General features: G+C 35.2%; 2 protein-coding genes across 2 annotated transcripts; both read left to right on the plus strand.

Moving 5' to 3' along the window:
- Positions 1 to 2,624: 2,624 nt before the first annotated feature.
- On the plus strand, positions 2,625 to 9,085 carry LOC141724219 (uncharacterized). The gene is made up of 6 exons (XM_074526272.1): positions 2,625 to 2,804; positions 3,395 to 3,835; positions 5,689 to 5,999; positions 6,117 to 6,170; positions 7,464 to 7,882; positions 8,614 to 9,085. Exons 2-6 carry the CDS (start codon positions 3,441 to 3,443, stop codon positions 8,860 to 8,862), a joined length of 1,428 nt encoding a protein of 475 aa, XP_074382373.1. The 5' UTR covers positions 2,625 to 2,804; positions 3,395 to 3,440; the 3' UTR covers positions 8,863 to 9,085.
- A 5,364-nt stretch (positions 9,086 to 14,449) lies between these two features.
- On the plus strand, positions 14,450 to 14,986 carry LOC141660227 (secreted RxLR effector protein 161-like). Its single transcript, XM_074467194.1, has one exon. The coding sequence runs from the start codon at positions 14,450 to 14,452 to the stop codon at positions 14,984 to 14,986; it is 537 nt and encodes a 178-aa protein (XP_074323295.1).
- Positions 14,987 to 23,124: the final 8,138 nt, after the last annotated feature.

Raw genomic sequence — 23,124 nt, forward strand, 5'->3', positions numbered from 1 at the left:
GGGTAAAGAAAAGTTTGGTGAACCTATCAAGGTTTATGTGCCTCCTGAGAATGAATAAATTACTGATGAAAATGATGATCTTGCTCTGACTTCAAGAAAAGTTCTTAAAACAACCTCTGACATGACTCAAGTTGTTCAGAGTCAAGAAATTGTAAGTTCTGATACTCAGAAGAAGCAAGTAACCTCTGACATAGCTCAAGTTAACTTGATATCAGAAGATAGACCAAAGACACTCCTACCAGGATTCACTAAAGCAAAACAGACTCAATCTTTGAAGACTACTGCAAGTGGTTTTGAAGCTAGAGTAGTTACTGGAAAGGAAGCAAGAGATAAAACTGGATTGGGAAGTGCTAATGAAAGAAGAATACATAACACTACCAATGATCCAACTTCCTTGAGTGAACCAGGTATTGGAGCAACTCCTGAGAGATTGAATCAACTAGAATCTGTACAAATGGTTTACCATACCTACTTGAAAGAATACATCTTGTTGTATTTCATGACAGATGGTAGGGTTTATCATATAAGACAAAATGCCATTCCATTGAAGTATTTTGAAGAATTGGAGCATGTACTATTCTTACTTCAAGTGGATGACAGATTGACAGGGACTGCTGCAAACTATTTGAAGGATCAGATTCAGAGACAGAAAAGGCTTTATTCTGTTAAGTCTGACAGCACATACGTTCCAAAGTACAGAGATCACAAGGGTGATATAGTTGAAATGAAGCCCAATTCTGCTCAAATTGTAACTACCTTTCTAGGGTACAGGGCTGTGGAATTCAATCTTGAGTCTGATAAAGCTTATTTGATCAGACTGGATCAGGATATAAGAAAAGCAAAGATCAATGATCTCAGAGCTGCAATCTTTCAAATTGGTGAAGATACTGCAGAGCTTAAAGATGCCAAAAGGAGAATGATTGATGAACTTAGATATGCTGAGAGATGTTTGTTGAAGAACTATCTCAGAACAACTCCTGACATCAGAGAGATCAGATAATGAAGCCAAGTCAAAGATCTACAACTACTTAAATTTTGATATTTGTATAGACTGAAGTTGTTATCAGAAGTTAAATATTGGTAAAGCTTTAAGGACTGTAAGTTGTAGTTATCTAGTCTAATTCTCATGCATTTGTACTTAATATTTTTGACATCATCAAATATCTGTTAAACTTGTATATTATGCTAATTTACAAGTTGGGGGAGATTGTTAGATATATTTGATAATGTCATGACTAATATGATTTATGTTTAGATTTCAGATCTTACTTAACAGGACGAATCAGTACTTAACCATTAATCAGTACTTATACTGGAAGTCAGGACTTAAGGATATCAGTACTTATATTATCAGGAGATAATCATCAGAAGTTAGATATCAGAACTTAAGTGCTGAAGGACGTTCAGATAAGGACAGTAGCTGATTAAAGGAAAGAAGATCGAGATAAACATAAGAAGAGATATGCATGAAGAAGGAGTTCCGTGAAGAATGGAATACTTGGAAGAAAAGATATCTGATTGATATATTTTAGGAAGCAGAATTATATTCCATATCAATTAGCGATTATCTTGTAACTGTGTAGTATATAAACACAGACATAGGGTTTACACTATAAGTGTTATCATATTCAAGAAGATTATTCATTGTAACCCTAGCAGCTCTCGTGATATTTGTTCATCACTGAGAGGTAACAGTTCCATACTGTAACAGAGTTTATTGTTTCAATAAAGTTTGTTTTCTGTTACTTAAGATATTAAAGTTCGATTTGATTGTATTATACACTGTATTCACCCCTCTACAGTGTGTGTGACCTAACACTTTTGATCGATGAACAAAAGGGATCTGAAATATAATTTTAACTTTTATAATCTGAGATATCACTTAATGCAATTACTAATACAAAGAATTTTTTAGCCTATGCAATTACAAGTAAGGATAAATAGTAATCCAATATTAATCATGGTTGATTGATTCAGGAAGTACACACAATATTATCAATAAAAAATTAATATTTTTTACTTGTTGATTTTTTGATATATTTCAAGATACCAAAGGGCTTCCCCCACGTGAATCTAATAATTATAGTCACACTGATGGTGCACAGTTTTGGACCCATAATATAACGATCATATTCGCACCTACGAGAAGATGAGATTGAAATGTTATGTGCTAAAATGTAGAAATAAGGAATTAATCTACCCAGTACAAAATTCGGAATAAACGAGAATCGAATCAAAACATAAGATGATAATAGATAAGTTTTTATCACTTATTTTAAGTGAGATGACAGAGGTCCGAGAAATTTGTTCCAAATAATTAATTACAACAAATTAATTGATAATAATTTTTAAAAAGACAGGCCTATCATACATACATATGGGTCCACAAATTATAATTCGCCACGTATTATTTAAAATAAATTTTGATACAAAATTTTAAGATTTCTAGCGTTACTATATTTTAATGGTCACACACATAGTATGGGCCAAATCAAGGCTCAAATTTCTTATCTATCCAAATAAAAAAACGTGATTCAAATTCAAATCCAACATTTCTAATATGAAACATGGTTATCCAAACACGCCACAATAAATTTGTAATTGGGCGGGCCCCGTCTAATTACAATCTCTCGTTCGTATCAACGGATGACTCTTGTAAAATAAACAAAAAGAAAATACAAAAATAAATACACGTCCGAGTTAATGACATACTGTGAAAATCCCAAAATTAACTTTTGAATTGAGATCGCGAGGTTGAAAACAATACTCAATTTCATCGCTTTGCAGTCCATTCCGCTAATTCTGTAAGTATATATTATGTATATCTATAAATTGCCATGCTCAATTAATTTATATATCCGTGATCATGATTGTTAATTCAAGTCAATTACGTTTATATATATCACTTTATGTAATTTTGCTATTAGGAATTTGATTAGAAGCTGTTTAGGTCATTCTATTTTCGATATAAGTTTGATCTATCGTTTTGTCTATTAATGTTTAGTTAACTCAATTTTCGATAAGTTCGATCTTTCGTTTTGTGTAATAATGTTCAGTTTATTCGACTTTCGATATAATTTTGGTCTCTGGTTTTGTCTATAAATATGTTAGATGACTTTTTATAACAAGTTTGATATGCATTGAATGATTTGAGTACGGAGATACAATTTTACAATTTACAAAACAAGTTCCCGATAAAGAATATTAGTGTAGTTGTAGGTGACAATTCAATTGCTTTAAGTGGACATATACTGCGCTGCCGGGTTGAAATTTTAGAATAGAATAAAAAAGCTACGAGATTATATTTATGTTGCTTCTTGTTAGAGTGTTGTTGTATTGGTGTCGTCTTTCTTCATCAGAGTTTAGTGGATGAATTTGTTGAGTCTTTTTGCAGGTGTGAAACACTCTAATGCTTTGGATTTGCAAATGAGACGGATGGAATGAGTTGCATTATGGGTCCTGATGTGGAGATTAAAGGAAGATTAAACGACATGGTTGGTTTGGATGGTGAGAAGGAAGGAGGGGCTTTTAGAGAACCAGTAGCTAAGAATATGATCTGTGCTAGTAATTTCCAGGATGACATTTTTGACTTGGAATCTCCAATGCATGAACAAGCTGAGCAAGATAACTTGGTTGAGAAGTCTGGGGTTAATGAAACGGAATGTGCACATCTAAGAGGCAATCCTCAAGAAGGAGATGCATCGCAGGACATAACTGAGAATTCAAGCTCTTTTGGTACTACTGTGCCGGGAGATGGGGATGACGATTCTTTGAGCGATTCTGAAGTTATGTCGAAACTACTTGACAATGGATTAAGCGAACACTATCGAATGAGGTATAATAATTGTTCTACACTTGTACATATATTTTCTAAAAAAAATGTAATTGTTTTTTATTCTTGTTCTTTTTTCTTTTTTGTGCAGAAGCCAGAGTCTCAAATAGGTTGGGTTACAATATAATTTGTTTTTATCTGAATTGAAACAATCTTGGAACCTATTCCAGGCTAGGTCACAGTATATTTTTTCTATCTGCTTTGGAACAATATTCGAATCTATTTCCGTTCTATAAAGCCTATATAGCCTATTGATCTCGTTTGTGCCTAGTTTTAAATCAAAAACGTCTGAATGTAGTTTAAGGTTTTTTATGATAACTTTGTTACTTGTCTAGGACAATAGGTATTTTACCATAATGTGTTATAAATTTATCTAGATGTCAATTCCGTACCTAGCTCATTATTACTTGTCAAAACTGTCTACTCTATATTGTAAACAATAACAGTAAAACATGTTGCATCTTAGTGACCAAGAAAACTTTGAATACATTTTCTTTACAATCACCCTATACAAAAATATTCGAGTAACGTAAACTATATTCACAGTTTTATTATGCGAAGCAGGGGATGATTTCTTTTGACTCTAACAGTGTATGTTTTTTTCCCGTTTCAAGTTTTACAATGTTATGCATATAATTTTTTTATAATAATTCACCGCTTAATAATTAAAAGTTGTAATTATTTACTTTTGCCCAGTACATTGATTGAGAATATGCTAATTTTGTGTAATTAGTCCTACACTGTCAAAATTTGTTATTGACTATCTAGCTATTCGTTTGTAAAGTCATGGTTTGTGATTGCTTTAATTCTGTAGTCACACCATATGAAAAATACTCTCTGGAGACATGTACGTAATTCTTCACATGCTGTATCTATCTTCCTGGGTGGATTGATTGCTAGTTCAGTAGTTCCATCAACTCTTATTTGTATAGCAAACTGGCAACTTTATTCATGGTTAGCTATTTGGTTTCCCAACATTCTTCACCCTTCTACCTTCTCCTCTGTCTCTCCTCTCTCCTGGTCGATGTTAGCCCAATTATTTGTATACTACTTTTTATAGTTTTTAATTTTAGAATTACCGAAGTTTAGTACCAGTGTCCGCTGGTTGTTTTCTACTTCCTCTGTCTCGTTCATTTCTATACACTTTCCTTTTTTGGATGTCCCATTCAATTTACATTTCAAAAGTTACCAAAAATAGTAAAAGATTAACAATATAAAAATCAACTATTTTCACTAATTTCTCCCAATACTTCCTCTGTCCCGTTCATTTCTATACTTTTTTTTTTATATTTTTATATACAAATTTACAGTAAAATACAATAACACTCTTATAGTTCTTTAGTATAAAATATACAATCTGTAAACTAAATTATTATTTTTTAAACATCATTAGATTTTTTAATACATCTTATATAATCAAATTAAATAAAATATTATGTTAAAATACATCTTACCTTGAAGTTAATGAATGGACTAACCATAAAATTCCTATATTTTTTTAATTTATAAACCCCGGGCGAAGCCAGGGCAAACAAGTACCAGTAGACGTAAATTTTGGCAATTGGTTCTAAAACTCAAAACTTGAGCACCCGCTTGATCATACTAAAATTATGCGTGAAAACTTTATTCCTCTATATTTAGAATTTTATGAGTGCAGCAACTCTTTAATAAAGTTTAAGATTAGGAAGCACGAACACAGATGGAAGCTGCCAACTGTGTGCTTCCTAGGTTTAAGAACTGTCACTCTGTTTTCTAGTAAATGCACTTTTCTTAACCTTCCTGTTTGCTCATACATGCTCAGATTTGATATTTATTTTCCTTGAACAAGTGACTTAATCATCTTGATGCTTTTTTAGGAAGAAGAAATTGACATCTCACTGGAGAACATTTATACAGCCTTATATGTGGAGGTGTAGATGGGCCGAACTGCAAATTAGGAGACTACTGTACCAAGCTTCAAAGTATGACTTGCAAGCTGAGGCAATTAGCAGAAGGAATCAGCAAACTTCAGAGGACTTGACGGTTAATGAAACTGGTGCAAAGTCGCCATCAATTTCTGGCGCCATACGAAGAGAAAATTTCATGGAGCGAAGAAAAAGAAAAAGGTTGGAGGATTCAACTGACACAGCAGCATACATGGAAAAACATAACTTGTTCTCTTATATTGGTAGAGCTTTCTATATCATCAAAGTTTCTCTATCTTTCATCCACCAACCCATATTGTTAATATTAATATGTTCCTTCTCCGTCTTAATGTTTAAATCTGATCGATTTTATATTGCAGGGAGTAGGAGGACTAGCACCAATATTGCCTCTATAAATAATTGGGAAACTCTAGGTGAGCAAGCTAAACTTTCCTGCGTTTGCTTTTGTTGTTTCTGCAGCTTAACATTTAAAAACAAATATCGCTTAGCAAAAAGAAAAACCGTGTAATCATCAAATCATCATTTATACTTTTCATCTTTTAATAATTATAATAAATTTTGAATATTTTATTATGACATTAACAATTGAAACCTTATAGGCTTATACTAACTCTATGTAGTGTCAATTACGTCATATGATCATGAATGTGTTTGTTTGTTATTTATGTGATTTTTCATCGTCTAGTTTTGGATACTTTCTCTGATTTCAAAAGGATATATGTGTTGAAGGTTGATAGTATGCCTATTTGAGTGGAGTCGAAGTGAGGCTTGCAATTAAAAAAAATAACAGACACTCGCTCGCTCGCTCACCATATACAAAAACTAATAGTAGAAATTATATGTTTTTTCTAATGAAGAAGTAGTGTATTATGGCGATACTATATAATTTTATGTTTTTCTCAAATCAAAATATTTTTTTTATCAAAGTTTATACAACTTGCACAAGAAAAATTTGTGGCTTACTGACTTGCATAAACCGCACATCATACGAATTAGAGCTTGATATTTTGATAGTATCTTGTTGGTTTGGATTTTTCTAGTATTTAAAATTTGTGTTTTAAAATTTAATATCAAATATTTATTGAATGTCTTTTGGTTGGCTGTATTTTAATCTTAATTTGTATTATAGTTGTAGTGTATGCATATTATTTTTTCTAGTTTTCCTTTGATAATTTCATTTTTAGTTTTTTCTTTGCTAAGTATTTCATTTGTTGTTTTGCGGAACATGGTGACGACATGACCATACCACACCACCTTAACCCATGCACGGTAGTTATATATAGGATATAATTAGTAATTATCCACACCACCTTAACCCTTGTACTTCAGTTATATATAGGATATAATTAGTAATTTTATGATAGGACCCAATTGAATGAAGAATTATCTTTGTTCAAGCTGACCTAAGATAACACAAATCACCCAAAATCCATCAGTAAATTATAACTTACAAGTACACTTGTTTATTACTAGCATATGTTAAACTTTCAGTTTTATAGTACACTTAATTTACACTCTAGAAATCTATGATGAGTTTTCGCGACTAACCAAAACCACTCTACGAAGAGTAAATGTTTGTTCATTACTTTTCACGGAACTATGTTTGGAAAACTTGCAATTATTGATGAAAAAATTTAACAAATATATTTTTCCTGAGCTGCTCTCTTTAAGCATTTGATAATTTTCTTTGCACCTTACTCGATAAGGTATTTCAATGGACAAGAAAATCAATGTTGGCTTGATGCTTGGGCCTAGTGATGAGTCAGCATCTCTCGATTTCAGAAATGAAGATAATTCCTGGGAACAAATACTTTGGAATATTGAAGTCTTACAGTCACATCTTAGTGGTCTCAAGACCAGATTTAAAATGTTACAGAGTGAAAACACTACAGAGATCAATTCTGCTGATATGTTGAAGTTATGTAATGCATTAACTGGCTTTCCCCAAAGTAATGCTTCTACGAGTGAGGGGAAAAAACCGGTACGATCATCAAGTGTTGCATCTCAGCTTATGCCCAAATGTGGTATGTCCGGAAGTGCTATATCAACTCATGGAGAGCCGGCTTATCTTGCTGATATGATTAAATGCAACGATGAGCGCCATAACCCCAAACCATGTGAAAATGTAAGTTGCCAAGTTAGTTAGATCTCATTTTGGTTTCTACTTCCCTCCGTCTTTGTAGCTATAAGAGCAAATATGGCACTCGGTTATATATATTGTTAGGCTAGTACCTGATGCTTCCGTACTTCACATTCTATAATTTGTAGTAGGAGTCTGGGTGTAGATATGTTGTCCCACTTCTCCTTAGTGCACTGCTTGATTGATTAAATAGATATTTTGTCATTGTACTAATTTCTGAGTATTGGTGACTGACAAATCACATTGTTGGATGTAAATTTGTGATCGGTAGTAATCGCTGATTATTGGTGAAAAGGTTCAATCACATTATTGAATGTAAAGATGGTGTCTCAATACATGCAAGTGATGAACAACTTGCAAGTTGCAACTAATTTATTTGGGTTATATTATTGTGTAGATATATCTTTTAACTTTGTGTGTCAGTAATCAAATGTACTTAAGTATCACATCTTTCAAGTACACAGAAACATATTGATTTGGTCTTTATACCTGTCTATCCTTTAGCAGATTTTTTTTGGTTGTTAATAAGCAGCAACATGCTTTGTTTTGATTTTTATTCTCATGACATGAATAGACTCTCGAACGTGTTTAAAAGTTTAATGTAAATAGTTTTTACATCTATTTTTCTGTTAAGTTACCTTTCTTTTGGAATCTTTTTTTGTTCTTTAATGATTATTTATCTTTTGTTTTAACTGTTTCTACATGTATATGGATAGGAGGGGAATGGACATTTAACATATAATAGCACTGCAAAAGATCTGAATAACAAGGTGAAAGTTGAGATTCCACCCACTGAGAAGCTTGGGACATCAAAGGAAGAGCAGGCCAACACTGTTCCCTCAGTTCCTGTTCCCGCAGATGATCAGCCTACTTCAAAAATACGTTCCCTGTCAAAGCTCACATCCCAAAATAATAGAAGAAAGAGGGGTCGACGGAAGGCTGGTAAGTGGAACTGTAGATCCTAATAAGCCACTGTACATGTCTAGGGATCTGTTGGATGCATATGTTTTGTACTGATCCCATCAGTGCCCGGTTTCTCAACATCTAGAAATGTTACCTGTTAACGATGCTGAAGAATATAGAGGCTGAATAACATGCTGCATAATGTATTAGGTGTTTATTTCTGTAAATGAGATATAAATGTGTTGTGCAAATTCTGTTACCAGTTCTTTCCCTTTTTTTTTAAAATTTTTTTTTTTTTTTTGACAAATGCAGAAAACTTTCATTAACTTCAATATAATACAGTCGGGACAAACCCCTAACTGTCGATACAACCGGGTGGTAAAACAAATATCATACTAAAAATAATTAGATGATTTGTTTCCTGATCGTTTAACACATAGAATTTAAAAATTCTTGAAATCAAAAATGAAATCAAAGACATCCGGAGCAATCTAAATTGTACCAACATCTCTGAAAATAGTAACATCGCAATTGACTATATCACATAAAAACCATTGTTAGCCCAATGTTCAAAACCACCAATCACTGAGATTGGAGAAACGACACCACAGCTATCTACTTGCTGGACACCGGCTATAGACATGCCGAAAACACCCCAGCTATCTGCATGCCGGATACCAGCTATAGACATGCCGAAAGTGTAAACACGTGAAAGATGAACAATCTTTGGTTGTGAAAGGTGAGCTCTTACTATAATCAACACCGCTCCAGATTTGACGCAGGCTTTGCAGATCACCAAGAACATCAATAAACTCGTTCTCAACCGATTCAACACGAAATAAACCCAACCATAATTAAACAAAAACATAACAAAGCACTCCAAAAGGAGAGACAAAACACACACTCCAAAAGGAGAGACACACAAACACCCAAAAAATTGGATTTTATTGAAGGGAAATTAATAAGGACAAAAGAGAATGAATGTACTATTTTTTTCTACAATTTTGTTACATGTTTTGTTCATGAAAATGGAATGATCATTTAACTGAAGGAGAAGCGGAGACCTAGGATGATTTATATATATGCAAGTGTGCAATCGGTTAACCGAAAACCGATCGAAATAATTTGGGTTCGATTAACCAAATTTTATAATTCGGTTCGATTTTCAATAGCACTGTTTTTACTATTTGGTTTTTCAGTTATTTGGTTATTAACCGCGGTTAACCGAATAACCGAGAAAACTAACCGAAATATGTTGATACACAATAATTATCATTAATATTAAGACATTATATATATATGTATATATAGGGTGATGGTCAAATTGAAACACCGTTAAAATAAAAATTAAAAACTCCACTATCCACCTACCTCACTTACATGTTTAGTGTATCCTCAACCCTGACGCCTCACCCAAATCCAAAACTTCACCCTTAAATCTATCCACTAGCTACCAACACCATCAACCCCACTACCGCCATAACCCCTTTCTCCACCGCAATCCCCGTCGGGTTTCCTCCATTTTCTACATCTTCCTCCCTTCGTTTTCATTTTCTCTTAAATTTTCTTTTTTTATTACCTTTTTCTCTTCCACACCTCTCTCTTTCTCTACACGTAGTAATTAGTATATTATGAGTTATAGTTAATGATTTCTGTTTGAAAGGCTATCACACAGTGCTCGTGGTGATTTTCGTAACGATGTTGATGGTCCGACTTGATTAACAAGATGGTGGCCGGATCCGGTTGACAAAAATAGTGGCCGAGTGCGGTGATTTTCGGTACCGGCGGTGATTTTTCGTTTTCTTGTGATGATTTTTGTTTTTCCGGTGGTGATTTTTGATACGAATCTTGCAAAATTAGAGTTTGTTGCCTTGGATGTTTCGGGAAATAATTATTTGTCATGGGTCCTTGATGCGGAATTACACCTTAGTGCTAATGGCCTAAAAGATACTATTGACCCGGAAAAAATCTCAAACTATTGAACAAAATGCAAAAGCGATTATCTTTCTTAGGCATCACATCCACGAAGATCTAAAATCTGAATACCTCACTATCAAAAATCCACTCACCCTTTGGAATAATCTCAAGGATAGATTTGATCACCAGAAACTTGTTCACTTGCCATCGGCCCGATATGACTGGATTAATTTGAGGTTACAAGATTTCAAATCTGTAGCTAAATATAATTATGCTCTTTTCAAGATAAGCTCAAAATTAATTTTATGTGGTGAAAATTTTACTGATGCTGAAATGATTGAAAAGACCCTCTCAACCTTTCACCCCAACACTATGATCCTGACTCAACAATATAGGGAGCGTAATTTTCAGAAATATGGGCAGTTGATATCTCTCCTTCTTGTGGCTGAAAAGAATAATGAGTTGCTACTGAAAAATCATCTGATACGTCCCACAGGCTCTGCCCAGTTACCAGAAGTACATAACACGTCATTCCTGAAGAATGAACGTGGGAAAGGGCATAGAGGAGGACGGGGTTATGGACGAAACCGTGGACGTGGAAATTTTCGTGGTCAGTTTCACAATCAATATCATTCTGGCCACCTGAAGTGGCAACGTGATGGTTACAACTCTGGCCGCCAGAAATGGCAACGTGAAGTGCTAAATAAAAGAAAGGCACCCTAAGAAGGAGAGAACCAAGGCATCTGTCATAGGTGCGGATCTGAGGGGCACTGGCAACGTACTTGTCGCACACCCAAACATCTTGTGGATCTCTACGAGTCATCCAAAAGGAATAATGGAAATAGAGTATAAACCAACTTCGCTAATTATAATCTAGTTAATGAACCAGTCAATAAGGCCTCAAATGAAATAGACACTTGTGCTAATCTTTATTATGGTTTAGAGGACTAGACTTCATATGTATTGTCTTGCTTTACTTATTTTCTTTGTGTTTTACTTATGTACTCATTTTATGTACTTGTTTCATGTTGTTGTTCTATGTACCCGGTGTGTTTTTAATAAAGATGTTTTTCGTTTATATATGTATAGAGATGGAAGATATATGCATTGTTGACTGCGCAACCACACACACTATTTTACAGAGTCAAAAATACTTCTCACAGTTGACTAAAACCAACTCACATGTCTGGACGGTATCGGGTACATCAAATATAATATAAGGTTTTGGGAAAGCTAGTTTTCTTCTACCAAATAAGACACACATACACATATAAGAGGCTCTATACTCTAGCAAGTCAACTAGAAACCTACCGAGTTTTAAAGATATCCGTCTTAACGGGTTTCAAGTTGAAACTACTAATGAGAATGAAAAAGAATACCTTCTCATCACCTCAAACACCGTTGACAATAAAAGGGTCCTAGAAAAATTCCACTCGGTTTCTTCAGGATTATATGTTACGAGTATACGAGTTCTTGAATCTCATAGTGTCAACATCCCCAAAGTCATAGATCCAAAACTACTTTCCCTTTGGCACGAAAGACTCCGTCATCCAGGAGTATCTATGATGCGTCATATCGTTGAAAATTCTGTGGGACATCCTCTTAAAACTCAAAAGATAATATCCCAAGATGAACTTCATTATTTAGCATGTTCCTTAGGAAAACTGATTGTCCGACCATCCCCAGTTAAGCTTCAAACCGAGTCCCCGAAATTCTTAGAAAGAATTCAAGGTGACATTTATGGTCCTATTCATCCATCTTCTGGCCCATTTAGGTATTTATGGTTTTAATTGATGCGTCAACTTGATGGTCTCATGTATGTCTACTTACAACCTGAAATACAGCCTTTGCCAAATTACTTGCCCAAATAATTAAACTCCGAGCTCAATTTCCTGATCATCCCATTAAATCAATCCGACTAGATAATGTTGCTGAATTTACATCTGCAACTTTTAATGAATATTGTATGTCAGTAGGAATCTCAGTCGAACACCCGGTGGCTCACGTACATACACAAAATGGTTTAGCAGAATCCTTAATTAAAAGACTTCAACTTATTGCCCGTCCCTTACTCCTAAGGGCAAAGTTACCTATATCTGTTTGGGGTCATGCAATACTTCATGCTGCAAATATAATTAGAATAAGGCCTTCTGCTTACCACAAAAATCCCTCAAGAATTAGTTCTTGGTCAAGTACCTAATATATCCATTTAAAAGTATTTGGTTGTGCTGTGTATGTTCCTATATCACCACTACAAAGAAATAAAATGGGACCTCAAAGAAGAATTGGTATATATGTTGGTTTTGATTCTCCATCTATTATAAGATATCCGGAACCATTAACTGGTGATGTTTTTACTGCTCGCTATGCCGATTGTCATTTTGATGAATCCATGTTTCCTAAATTAGAGGAGATAATGATTTGCATAAATTAAATTTCAAAATATCATGGAATGCATCAGGATTAAATTCTATTGATTCACATACTAATCAATGTGAATATGAAGTTCAAAGAATTATTCATATGCAAAATATTGCTAATCAAATGTCGGATGCCTTTAGTGACTCTAGACATATTATAAGGTTGCATATACCTGCTGTTAATGCTCCGACACGGGTTGAAATCCCTACTAAGAAATTAATTCCTGAAGAATTCATTGGTGATTCAAAGCCACACCAGAAGCATGGTAGACCTATTGGTGCAAAAGATATTGTACCACGAAAACGAAAATTGATTGGAATTTCCCCAGAAGTGGCAAAAGTTTCAGAATATACCCCAGAAGTAGAATTTCCTCCTAAAGAGGTTCAAGCCCCTAAAGTGGCTGTAACAAAACTCCCAGACGTGGGATTGCCTCCAGAAGAGAATGTTGCCCCAGAAGTGGTACATGCCCCAGAAGTGGAAAATGCTTCCACAGAAGCAAAGGTACCTGAAAATTATGAGTTCTCAATGAATTATGTCCATAACGCGAAATTACTGGATCGTGGGAGTATTGAGGTTGATGATGTATATGCTTTTTCCGTGGCATTTGATATTATTATGAACTCCGATCCTGAACCACAAAGTGTGGAAGAGTGTTGACACCGAGATGATTGGCCAAAATGGAAAATTATGATTCAAGAAGAATTGCAATCCTTGAGCAAGAGAAATGTATTTGGACCTGCAGTCCAACCACTAGCTGGTGTAGTCCCTGTCGGGAATAGATGGGTGTTTGTACGGAAATGAAATGAGAGAAATGAAATTGTGAGATATAAGGCCCGACTAGTAGCCCAGGGATTCTCTCAAAGACCTGGTTTTGATTACCAGGAAACATACTCTCCTATGATGGATGGAGTTACTTTTCATTTTCTAATGGGTATGGCTTGTATGGAAAAACTGGAAACACGTTTGATGGACGTTGTAACAGCATACCTATATGGATCACTTGATAGTGATATTTATATGAAAATTCCTGAAGGGTTAAATATTGAGGACACTAAGCCTCGATATTTATATTCTATTAAATTACAACGATCATTGTATGGTTTGAAATAATCTGGTCGTATGTGGTACAACAGGCTTAGTGAATACTTATTGAATGATGGATATGTTAATAATCAAGTGTGTCCTTGCATTTTTATTAAACGATCATCAACTGGTTTTGTTATTATTGTTGTATATGTAGATGATTTGAATATTATCGATACTACTGAAGATATTACTAATGCTGATAACTATTTGAAAAATGAGTCTGAAATGAAAGATCTTGGAAGGACAAGATTTCGTTTAGGTATACAGGTGGATCACTTATCTTCAGGAATATTTGTTAATCAATCAAACTACACTGAAAAGATTCTTGATCGGTTCTACATGGACAAAACTCATCCACTAACCACACCAATGGTTGTTCGATCACTCGAGGTTGAAAAAGATCCGTTCCGTCCTAGAAAACAAGATGAAGAGACTCTTGGACCTGAAGTTCCATATCTCAGTGCAATTGGCGCTATCATGTATCTTGCAAACAACACACGACCTGATATTGCATTTGCAGTGAACCTGTTGGCAAGATTTAGTTCTGAACCTACTAAAAGGAATTGGGATGGAATAAAACATATATTCAGATATCTTCGAGGGACAATCGATCCTGGACTATTCTTCCCAAACAATTCAAGATCACGGCTAGTTGGATATGGAGATGCTGGATACATGTCAGATGCTCATTTTGGGCGATCACAAACAGGTTACCTATTTACATATTGTGATACTGCTATCTCTTGGAAGTCTATAAAATAGACTATGGCTGCAACTTCATCAAACCACGCAGAGTTACTAGCAATTCATGACGCAAGCAAAAAATGTATTTGGCTAAGGTTGGTCATTCAACATATTCGAGAATCATATGGATTATCAAGTATTTCTGACAGTCCTACAGTTTTATTTGAGGATAACTCGGCTTGTATCAAACAACTTAAGGAAGGATATATTAAAGGGGATCGAACAAAACACATATTGCCAAAATTATTCTACACTCATGAAATTCAAGAAAATGGTGATATTGATGTTCAACAAGTTCGCTCATGCGATAATCTGGCGGATATACTTACAAAGTCACTACCTATATCAACATTTGAGAAGCTGAGAAATAATATGGGTATGCGGAGGTTAAAAAGTTTGCTACATCAAAATGTCAAAATGTGAGACATTTTATTCCGGGGGAGGCTGTACTCTTTTTCCTTTGTCAAGGTTTTTATCCCACTGGGTTTTTCCTTGCAAGGTTTTAACGAGGCAGTCAATCTGTGCAATAACTCGCATTTAACAATCAAGGGGGAGTGTTAAAATATTTGAATAAAAAAAAGTGATTGTCAAAGTGTATCGAGGAAGTCTCTCAAATCTTACCGAGGAAGACTTGTAAAGCTTATCGAGGAAGACTTGTAAAGCTTATCGAGGAAGACTTGTAAAGCTTATTGAGGAAGTTTTGTAATACTTAATGAAGAAGATTTGAATAGCTTACTCAGTAAACCTTGTAAACCAACTACTATAAATAGTTCATTTAGCTAATGAAATAAAACACAACTTTCTCTTCATCTTCTATTCTCCTATACTTCCTCTACATAAAACATAACTGATATTTTCAGTCAAGGTTTATTGTAGGATTTTATACATCACAGAAGCATGGTAAAATAATTTTCTTGATATAAAATCCAAATAAAGGCATACAAATCGTGATTAAATCATATGGGGTCGATTTCTAACCTTTAAAAGCGATCCAAGAACGATGAGCGGAGATCCCTAGCAGCTGCTCCTCAAGTGTGAAGCACTCCACCGGTATCCAGCAAGAGATCAATGTAATGGATGTAGGATTTTATCTATCACGGAAGCATGGTAAAACAATTTTCATGATATAAAATCCATATAATATGCATATAGATCGAAATTTAAATCGAGGGATCGTTTCCAACCTTTAAAAGCGATCCAAGAACCACGAGCGGAGATCCTTAGCAGCTGCTCCTCAAGTGTGAAGCACTCCACCGGTATCCACCAAGAAATCGATGTAATGAAGGAGGAGGAGGTGGAGAAAATTAGGGTTTTGTAAATTTTTAGGTTGAGGCAAATATAGGGTTTATAATAGTATATTTATAGGCAGAATTTTCAGCTGAAAATTTTCCCATAAAATATTATTATTATTAACCCTTTATTATTCTCACTAATAATTAAAACACCTTTTAATTATTAATCCTTTTTCTAAACACTTTAGAAATAATTCTCTCACTTGATTTAATTTCCAAAAATTAAATTCTTAATTAATAATATTAAGAACTTTTTCTTAATTAATTTATAATCAATTAAATCTCATTTAATCAATTATTAAATTTGCCAATTAATTATTTATTTCATAAATAAATAATTATCAGCCATTATTAATTAATTCCTACACCATTAAATCATTCTCTTTTATGGTGTGACCCTGTAGGTTCAATATTAAGCCGGTAGTAGAAATAAATAATAATAAAACTATTTTATCATTATTTATATTAATTCTCTAATTCATGAAATATGATTAATTTATTAATCATATTTATTCTACATCGTGAGGGATACTTCTCAGCATATCGCTACTATCCGGATAATACGAATTCACTGCATAGAATACCAAGAACCTATTCAGCGAGTAGTTACCGTACAATCAATTCCTTCTAACCTGCAATGTCATGATTAAATACAAGGCATGGAACTTATGTCAAGCCTATCTTACTTAATCATTTTCTTTCCCATTCACTATGCTTAGTTCTATTTAATGTAAATTAGAAACTCCTTTCTAATTTCATTCACTCTGGCCAGAGATTCCTGAACTAGCATAAGTGAATCAACATTGAACATTCTCTTCCTTCACTGGAAGGGGTAGATCCCTTATTGATCATACACTATCTTCGTGTACAAATTCCTATACCTAGTAGAACCCTTATAATTGTCCCTGGAGACTAAGAACTAAACCAAAGCATAGTTCAGTGTACACAAGATGACTATGACGACCTCAAGTCTGAGGATACTTGTACAACTATCACTATGTGAACAAATGCTGACACGTGAGTGAACTCCATCAGTTGTTCAGCTGTGTGAGTCATGTTCAGTGAACTTATTCTATAATAAGCACCGACATACTAGCTATAGTGTCACCACACAAATATCTATGAGAACAGACATCCTTCATAATGAAGCAAACATAGTATGTACCGATCTTTGGAGATTATTAATTACCAGTTAGTAATCCTACGACCAGGAACTATTTAAGTTTAGAGTTATCATCTTTTAGGTCTCATTATTATGATCTCATCAAAATCCATAAAAAGCTTTACTCTAAACTCTGGTATATCTTATTTAAACACTTAAAATAGATAGAGCCCGCAATAATAACAAAACAAGTCTTTTTATTAATATCAATGAAATCAAAACAGATTACATAAAAGTTATTCCTAAATCCTCATACATGATTGGACTTAGGACATATCTCTTTCAATCTCCCACTTGTACTAAAGCCAATCACTCTGGTATCTAATACCCATCTTGTCTTTATGACGATCAAAGTGACTTTGAGAAAGTGGCTTTGTTAAAGGGTCTGCTATGTTGTTATGTGTGTCAACTCTCTCGACGTTGACATCTCCTCTTTCAACAATCTCCCTAATCAGATGAAAGCGCCGCATGACATGTTTGGAATTTTTATGATACTAGGTTCCTTGGCTTGTTCTATTGCTGCGTTGTTATCACAATACAACACATTAGGCTCTTCAACGCTAGGAACAACTCCCAACTCAGAAACAAATTTCCTCATCTAAACGGCTTCTTTTGCAGCCTCAGTTGCAGCTATATATTCTGCTTCCGCTGTAGAGTCAGCCGTTGTAGACTGTTTGGAACTCTTCCAACTAATCGCACCACCATTCAGAGTAAACACGTACCCTGACATGGATTTGCTATCACTTTCTGATTGAAAACTAGAGTCAGTATAACCCTCTATTTTCAACTCAGATTCACCACCAAAAACAAGAAAAATGTCCTAAGTCCTTCGCAAGTACTTAAGGAAGTTTTTCACTGCTTTCCAGTGGTCTTCACCTGGATTGGACTGATATCTGCTCGTCACACTAATTGAATCAGCAACATCGGGCCTTGTACACAACATCGCGTACATGATAGATCCTATTGCTGAAGCATAAGGAATCTTACTCATACGCTCTCTTTCCTCAGGTGTCTTAGGAGATATTTTTTCGGAAAGGGACACTCCATGGCTCATCGGTATGAGACCTCTTTTGGAGTTTTCCATGCTAAACCTTTTAAGCACTTTCTGGATGTATGTACCCTGGGTAAGACCTATCATTCTTCTAGATCTATCTCTATAGATCTTCATACCGAGAATGTAGGATGCTTCTCCCAAGTCCTTCATGGTGAAGTTCTTTGATAGCCATACTTTGACTGATTGCAGCATCGGTATATCATTTCCTATAAGAAGTATGTCATCTATATACAATACAAGAAATGTTACCGCGCTCCCACTAACCTTCTTGTAGATGCATGGTTCATCTATATTTTTGATAAAACCAAACTCTTTGATTGTCTCATCAAAACGGATGTTCCATCTACGAGAAGCTTGCCTTAAACCATATATGGTTTGCATCAGCTTACACACTAGGTGTTCATTTCCCTTGGAAAGAAAACCCTCTGGCTGTGTCATATACACTTCCTCCTCAAGTTCGCCATTGAGGAAGGCCGTTTTCACGTCCATTTGCCAGATCTCATAGTCGTAGTAAGCAGCAATTGCAAGCAAAATCCGAATTGATTTTAACAGGGCTACAGGCGAAAAAGTTTCATCAAAGTCAATCCCTTGCCTTTGTTTGAATCCTTTTGCCACGAGCCTGGCCTTATAGGTCTCCACCTGGCCATCTGCTCCAATCTTTCTTTTGTATACCCACTTGCACCCAATAGGCTTAACACCTTCAGGCGCCTCAACCAGAGTCCATACTTGGTTGGTATACATAGATTCCATTTCGGATTTCATGGCACTATGCCATTTCTCTGATTCAACACTACTCATAGCCTCATTATAGGTCACAGGGTCATCATCATCAATGATTGACAACTCATTGTCATTCTCAATGACAAGGCCATGATACCTCTCAGGTTGGCGAGACACTCTCACTGTCCTGCGAATGGGCTGTTCCACAGAAGGTTGTTCAGTCTGAACAGGTGTTTCCACTTGATCCGTAGTAGTTTATGCTTCTTGAACTTCATCAAGTTCAATTTTGCTCCCACTGTTTCCTTCAAGGATAAATAGCTTTTCCAAGAAGGTAGCATGTCTGGAGACAAACACCCGATGATCGGTGTAAAAGTAATACCCCAAAGTCTCTTTAGTATATCCCACAAAATTACATTTTACGGATCGAGATTCCAGCTTATCTGGGTCAACTTTCTTGACGTAAGTTGGACATCCCCAAATCTTAATGTGTTTAAGACTCGGTTTCCTTTCTTTCCATATCTCATATGGAGTTTGAGGAACAGATTTGGAAGACACCTTATTCAATAAATATGCCGAGATTTCGAATGCATAACCCCATAGGAATACTGGAAGATTCGCATAGCTCATCATGGACCGAACCATGTCTAACAAAGTTCGATTTCTCCTTTCAGATACCCTATTCAACTGTGGAGTATATGGAGGAGTCCACTGGGAGACTATACCATTTTCTTTGAGATAATCTAGAAACTCTCCATTCAAGTATTCACCACCTAGATCTGATCGAAGAGTTATAATACTATGTTTGGTTTATTTCTCCCCTTCATGTTTATATTCTTTGAACTTTTCAAAGGCTTCAGACTTGTGTTTCATCAAACACACATATCCGAATCTAGATTTATCATCTTTGAAAGTAATGAAGTATGAAAATCCACCCATGGCTTGCGTAGACATTGGTCCACATACATCTGTGTGTACCAATCCTAGCAAATCTGCAGCCCTCTCTCCATGTCCACTAAATGGAGATATGGTCATTTTACCCAATAGACAAGACTCACATGTAGGATATGATTCAAAATCAAAGGGGTCAGGTAACCCTTCCTTATGTAATCTCCGCAGTCTATTTTCACTAATATGACCTAGCCTACAGTGCCATAAATAGGTCAAATTTTCATCATCTCGTTTTCTTTTATTAGTTTGTTCAATTTGAAGTAAATCATTCTCTACGTCACATACATAAATACCATTATTTAAAATACCATGTCCATAAAGAACATTATCTCTAAGTATAGAACATTCATTATTCTTAATAATAAATGAAAAACCATCCAAATCCAACAAAGAAATAGAAACAATATTCCTCACAATAGAGGGAACGTAATAACAATTATTCAAAATAATAGTCTTGCCCATAGGCATATGTAAACTAAATGATCCTACAGATATGGCCGCAACCCTTGCTCCATTGCCCATATATAGAATCACCTCATCTTTTTCAAGGGTCCTACTTCCCTTTAGTCCTTGCAACGAATTACAAATATGAGAACCACAGGCGGTATCTAATACCCAAGTAGAAATTTGACCTAGTGACATATTAACTTCGATCATGAACATGCCTGAATCAGAAGCGGTAGTCTCACTACCCTTCTTCTTCTTCAATTCTGCAAGGTAAACCTTGCAGTTCCTCTTCCAGTGCCCCAACTTGTTACAATGAAAGCAAACAACTAAATTAGGACCAGTCAACTTGTGAGCATATAGTATGCTCCGGAGTGATAGTGCAGAAGACATGACGAATATAGTAAATCTGTAAATGATAAACACATAACAACACTTAGCAAATATTCAATTTCATTTCAAAACACTATATGAATCGGGTCTTTATTCATAATTGTCTCCCACTAGTTTATCTAATTAATTCAACCCCTAAGTGAAAATTAAGCATTCATAATGCTAGTGGGAATAGGGATCCTACATTCCATCACACAACCTCGGCTGTAGCACGAAACATCATGTGATGTTCAATAGGCAGACAACTCTTGTCAATTACATCTTATGTTATTCCCTAATATAACTTTAGCCTCTTGAATAATTGAGTCACGGCTGTAGCATGACAAACTCAATATCCTAAGTCAAGTCTAACCCAACATTTCGTACAATTGAATCAATCTCCAATGGCCCACGGCTGTAGCACGTAACGACCTTTAGATTATAATTCAATGTACACATCTCTATGTAATAGACAAGTATTTCTTATTTCGAAATCAAAGCCCTCGGCTGTAGCACGAAACGACAATGATTTAAAATAAGAACCACTTTCTATCATGTTGGAAGGCTATGACCGACACAAGCCCGTTGTGTCATTGGCCAATTACTACTTGATATTATTTAATTTTAGAGGGATTATATTACGTTACAATCATAATCATATTATAAAGAGATTCTTCCTTTTAAATTAAATATTTCAAATCGATAATCGATATTCAGATGATTCCCAGATCGGGTGGAGCATTGTCAAGATGCATAACTTAATAACCCTTTCTTACAGATAGAAATCTGTTGTTGACAGAATCATCCTTTCTCTCAATATTGAAAATTCAAATTCAATTACGTGTTTCATAAACACAAGAATCTCATGATTGTATTCATAATATTTATATTAAGGTCATGAAACAATTTTACTATACTAGATTGTCTAACAAACGCCTTATGTTAATTAAGTTCACCTAAATCTATCATCACATGATAAACTAAGCATATATAACATATATAAACAAGAATAAACGTAAAGGTAGGCATGTTAAATCATGTAGCATCTTACTCTAAGCATTATATATCTCTATGTATCACACGAGGCATTTAAAAGCAATTAAAACAGTAAAAAACAACTTTAAAACACTATTGTTAGCTATAAACAGTCCGAAACAATTTCAGAAAATATCATATAATACATCATTAGATGCGTCTCGAAAAGACGAATCCAACGGCACCAAGCACGCCTCATTCTGACACTCCACGCGCCCTCACATGCCCCGAGAAGGTAAATCCACGCGCCACATGCGCACACGCGCTGTCAGGCGCGTGTCTGACTTTCGTCCACGCGCCCCACGCGCACAAGCGCCTCACGCGCCCCAAACCCTAAGCTAACGTCAGCATGACGTCATCTGATGATGTCAACATGACGTCAGCACAGGGCTGACCTTTGTCCCGCGCGTGTTTGACACGCGCCGCGCGTGACACGCGCCGTGCGTGACACACCAGCGCGTGTGCCCCACGCGCGCATGCCAGACGCGCGGTCCTCCCCCTGTGTTCTGACAGTCGCCGCCGCCTTTGCTTTGCACAAAAAAACGTGCTGCTGCTGTTTTCTCTTTTCCGTGCCACCATCAATACACCACAGCAAGCAGGTGACAACTTTAAACATATATATATACTAACAGATTATATATATATATATATATTTAACTACGAATTTAATTAAAATAACATCAAAAATTCATAATAAATAATCCATTCATTATAAAATTATGAAAAAAATATCAAGACGATCTACAACACTTGTAGAACCCAGATCTACAATCAAAATAATTCTGAGAAACAATTTCTAATCAGTCATAATTAATCCATGATATAACTTGTAAAAATCATAATTAATTCATACAAGCACATAAAATTCTGAATTTTTTTATCATAGATCTATATGCATACAACCTATGCTCTGATACCATTGTAGGATTTTATCTATCACGGAAGCATGGTAAAACAATTTTCATGATATAAAATCCATATAATACGCATATAGATCGAAATTTAAATCGAGGGATCGTTTCTAATCTTTAAAAGCGATCTAAGAACCACGAGCGGCGATCCTTAGCAGCTGCTCCTCAAGTGTGAAGCACTCCACCGGTATCCACCAAACAATCGATGTAATGAAGGA

This window comes from Apium graveolens, chromosome 5 (genome assembly GCF_009905375.1).
Source record: "Apium graveolens cultivar Ventura chromosome 5, ASM990537v1, whole genome shotgun sequence".
NCBI lineage: Eukaryota > Viridiplantae > Streptophyta > Magnoliopsida > Apiales > Apiaceae > Apium > Apium graveolens.